General features: G+C 29.9%; 1 protein-coding gene across 1 annotated transcript; it reads right to left on the reverse strand.

The window, feature by feature from the left end:
* Positions 1-3,207: 3,207 nt before the first annotated feature.
* Positions 3,208-3,858, reverse strand: LOC124842752 (uncharacterized). The gene has a single exon (XM_047319310.2). The coding sequence runs from the start codon at positions 3,758-3,760 to the stop codon at positions 3,398-3,400; it is 363 nt and encodes a 120-aa protein (XP_047175266.1). The 5' UTR covers positions 3,761-3,858; the 3' UTR covers positions 3,208-3,397.
* Positions 3,859-4,929: the final 1,071 nt, after the last annotated feature.

Below are 4,929 nucleotides of genomic sequence, written 5' to 3' on the forward strand. Positions count from 1 at the left end.
ATTTTTCATAATGATATCTAATTTTGAAAACTTTCTTAATTTCCTAAAAAGAATTAGTAAGTTGAATTAATACAATATATTTAAAATCTCTTATGATTGTCATTATGAGTGTTTTTATTATACTTATTTTTATTTTTTATTGGTATTTTTGTTATTATTTTTTAAATAATTAAAATTTTATTAAATAATTTTGAAAAAAAAGTATTTTGTTTTTATTAGTGGATTATTTTGTAGATAAGCAGAAAATTTCATAAGATTAAAATATACATCAAAAATTATCACTCAATTATAATTCAATCAAGTATGTTGTCTAAGATTGTTCCAAGTCAACTAATAAGTAAGATGGGCAAAATGAACTGTAGTGAAATACAAAACTAAAAACTGCACTAAATAAAAAACTAATTTGCGTGAACTAAACTAAAAATTAGTTTGAACGAATTGAACTAAACAATTGTTTTGTTCTACCAAACTACACTGCACTAAAAGTTATTTTATACTTTGACACACAACACAACTTTGAGAAAGGCTAGAATAAGCCAAAGGTCGAGACGAATTGGGTCGGACCGAAGGTCAAGTTACCCAAATTTGAGACAAGACATGCCAAAAGTTAAGAAGAGCCTGCTCGAACAAAATATTGAGAAGGATCAAGCTAAACCCAAGGTCGAGACAAATAAAGAATGATCGAAGATCAAGAACGACCGACATGGGCCAAAGTTCTAGACAGGCCTGGTCGGGCTAAAGGTTGAGATGAGTCATGTTGAGCCAACGATTGAGATGATCCCATTCAGGCCAAATGTTGAGACGGACCAAATGTGCCAAAATGTTGAGATGGGTCTAAGCCAATATTTGATCAAATTCGGTCGAGATGTCCACAGTCAAACCTCGATTGAGTCAATCCTTATCAAAATTCGCATGAATTTAGACGAGTCAGCCTTGATTGAAAATTTGTTCAATTTAGCGAGAACGACCTCACCAAAAATCAGTAAGGACTGAAATTCGGCCGAGTCCACCCCGACCAAAAATCAGGCAAATTTGGTTAGGATGACCACAACCAAAAGTCGCTAGAGTCAGTCTCGACCAAAATTTGGTCATGTCAACCTTAGTAAAAAAATCGACCGAATTCGGCTAGGACAGCCACTGTCGAAACTAGATCAAGTCAAACTTGACCAATATTCGGTTGAATTCAATTGAGTGGGTCCTGACCTAAAATTTTTCGAATTCGATCAAGTCAACCACAACCAAAACTCGATCATGTTTTTTCTAACCGAAATATGGCTCAATCTGCTCCTATTGAAAATCATTCAAATTCGGTCGAGTTTGCTCTAGTAAAAAATTGACCAAATTTGACTAAGTCAACCCTAGTCAAAGTTTGTCGAGTCGACAGTAGTCAAACTGAATTGCAACTTTAGAGACTCTCAAACAAGTAAAATGTATAAAACGAAGTAGTTTTAAGTTAATGAGTAGTTAACTGAACTTCAACTTTAGAGGTTTAATTTTTTAAAACTAAACTATAAAATGGTACAATTTAATTTTTAATCTAAACGGTTCATTATTTTTGGTATAATATAATATAGTTAATTGATAATTCGGTGCAATTCAGTTAGTTTTGTCCACCTCTACCAATAAGCAAAACTAAGTCGTCTAAGGAGATATCCCAATTCGCTCAGCGAGCTATGACAATTCGCCCATCAAGTTACAAGTCAAAGCCTCAATTTTTAGGTCTCGTTGAGCGAGAATGAGGCGTTGGGCAAGAATGTCGGACCTAGTACATGAAATTGGCTATCTAAACATGTTTTCACAAGAATTTCAGGATCTTTTTCAATTTTCAGAAATATAAATCATCTAGGATCCTGGAGAGAAGCTCTTGAAGACTACTTTAGATGGTAAAAAGCTCTCCCTTCTCCTCCTTGGGTCTTCATCTTCATTCATGGGTTTTGCTCCTTTTGGTCATTAGTTGAGTAGTTCAACTTAACAATATCATAAAACCAAAATTTACATAAAATAAATATAATCAAACACTCATATATAACATTTCAAATGCATGGAAATTTTTAGGATTGAAAAAATAACTTAATTATACTAAACTATAGTTAATTGTACTATTTTATATTAAAAAACAATCTATTTTAATAAAAATTAATTATACTATTATTTAGTTCAATTTAAAAAAACTAAACTTATTATATTTTTAGTACAATTAGTTGAAAATTGGATTTTTACTTCTACGATTTTCCTCCATTTTCATTTTGTCTTATAATGTAAGTTAGGTGGATAACTATACAAAAAACCTAACCTGATTAAGTGTAGTATCAATCTTATAAATATTTATTTTTATTTATTTAAATTCATGTTCACGTAAAGCAACATAATGCTGCTTTTTGGAAATACTGCACCAGTGTGGTTTTATTTCATTCTTAACTAATTTAACTTAACTAAAACATAAATACACTTTGACTAAAAAATATTGATTCAGTATAAAAATTAATATTTTTAAATATTTAACTTTTATATGTTTTTAGGTATGATCCTTAGTTATTTTTATTTTAACATTAAAATAAAAAGTATCAATTAATATAATTAAAATAAAAGTTGAATTATTTAATTATGTTTTGATGTATAATTTAATTAATTCATGTATTTTTGTCAACTAATACAGGTAAAATAACTGTAAACTCTTTGGCTTTATATTTTATTTTAAAGTTTTTATACTATTGTTTTAAATAAACATTACTTCTTAATAAATTGTATATATTAATTTTTTTATACCTGAATAAGGATTAACGAGACATAATATTTTAATATGGATCGGGACACAGTCATTTTTCAATTTTTTTCGATTTCACAGTTTAAGGATTTATAATTATATATTTTATTACTGTTTTCTGCAGCTAAAATAGGTTTAACTTTTGAATACAAAATCCAATTATTACTTAATTGATATTAGTTTAGTTTTTTAAAAATAAACCCTTAAATAATAAGTTAGATATTGAATTAAGTAGTTTAATTTTTTTAGTTTATTAAAAATATAGTTAATTATAATTTAATATAGTTTAATTAACTATGGCCAGTCGTATAAATTTTCACACTATTCCCAAATAAATAATCACTGGTTAGTTGCCCCTTACGACATCAGCAATTTGGTAGTTTACCCAAATAGAATAAAAAGAAATGCATTTAAAAACAAAAGCATTATCAACACCGAGTCAGTAAAAATAAATGTAATCTCCAATCCATCACTGAGAAAAAAGAACATCTTTATATTACAAGAACCTATTGAAAACAGGCCGATGAACTTTGCATGTTCCCAATCGATTCAAATGAATGACTAACACAAAAAGTAACCAGACTCTACAAATTCTTACACGAAATATACTGATATTCTGCATTGAAACCTTAATCAGATGTAATGCATGACAGGTTTATTTGAGTTCAAATCCCACATGCCTCCTTCCTTGAGATATTCAAGATACCTTGCAAATTCAGGCCTTGCTGTTGTTTTCTTTTTCTTACGAAGAGCCAAGAAGCTCAGAAGAGGGTGACTCTTCTTTTCACTGCTACTTCCCTTCTTTGTGGGGTTTCTCTGAAGATTGAAGGCCCCAAAGGTTGAACCTAAAGCCATTTTTCGTGAAGGGTTGGGTCCCCAAGAAGGCAAACTGGTGCTCCTCTTGAATCCCTCGTTCAAAAGTGCAGTGGTAACTGATTCTTTACCTAATCTCTCATACCTTCCAGGACCTCTCCGAGTACTCATGGATCTAAACATGGTTGGATCTTGTTTTCTGAAAGACAAGATTTTGAATAGTATTGGTGTAGTCTCAGTAGAAATTGAGAGCAAAAGCAAAAGGGTTGGTGGAAATTGCAGATGAATGGGAAAACTTGGTGTAGCACAACATAGTGGGAGGCTTTATATATGCATATTTGAGGTCAAGGTTGGTTAGCTTTCATGTTTTTTTTTATTCATTGATAGAATATATCATGTTTTGAATGGTTATTACTCATTCCTTTGATTAGAAAACTTCAGTTTCTGCAACTTATGTTGACTGTTTCTGCTTCGCCGTTGGCACTGTTGTCAAATTCTATCAAGTTGTGAAGTATATATATATATATCCACTTCCACGAAAGTGCATATCTGTTTATTTTTTATTTGTATCCGAATCTTGATTTTCTCAGTCAAATAGCCTCTTGGCTCTTAGTAGTATCCACCTTGTGGTGCCTGCAAAATGATACATTGAAAAAACAAATACTTAGAAAAGGTATGTGTTTGAACGAGGCAAACAGTATATAAAAAATTTTAAGGAATTGGTCTTACTTCAAACATCAGCTTTGTTTGTAACTTCTAAACAACTAACACTTGTTCAAGTATACATACTCCACAAATATGTCAGGGAATACGGCATGAAGGATTTTTTTTATTGTTCTTTATCATTAAATGTCTTTAACATTTTGTTTCCATTTATTCAAACTACACAAGTAATATAGGATTTTCCAACCCTATAAATACATATATTTTATTTAAAAAATTCACTAAAACTTATTTTCACTCTTTTGTAGATAAAAATTTTACTCTCGAATTTAGTGTTGAAAAATGTTTAATTCCGTTACTATGTTTCTCTTATGGTGAACGTTTACATATCAAACCATAAAAAGTAAATCAACTTTATTTTATTAGTTTATAGTTTTTCTGTGGAAGTAATGTGGTACTCCAGTTCCACAAAACTGAACATTTTACAGACCCCAGCTATCATTTCAACACTTTCTTAACGACACGACTCTTATATCTTCAAAAAAAAAAAGGTATACTAGTGAGAAAAATGATAAAAATGACACTTCATGTGCTGCATTTATTTTATATTTTAGATATTGGTTGAATTATTATAATATTTTAATTAAATTAGAATAATTATTAGTTAATTTTATATTTCAATTAATATG

The sequence above is a fragment of the Vigna umbellata genome, chromosome 1 (genome assembly GCF_029865625.1).
Source record: "Vigna umbellata cultivar VRB3 chromosome 1, Vumbellata_1.0, whole genome shotgun sequence".
Lineage (NCBI taxonomy): Eukaryota > Viridiplantae > Streptophyta > Magnoliopsida > Fabales > Fabaceae > Vigna > Vigna umbellata.

Coding starts and splice junctions, on each gene's coding strand:
- LOC124842752 (XM_047319310.2), bottom strand. CDS start 3,760: ATGTTTAGATCCATGAGTACTCGGAGAGGTCCTGGAAGGTATGAGAGA.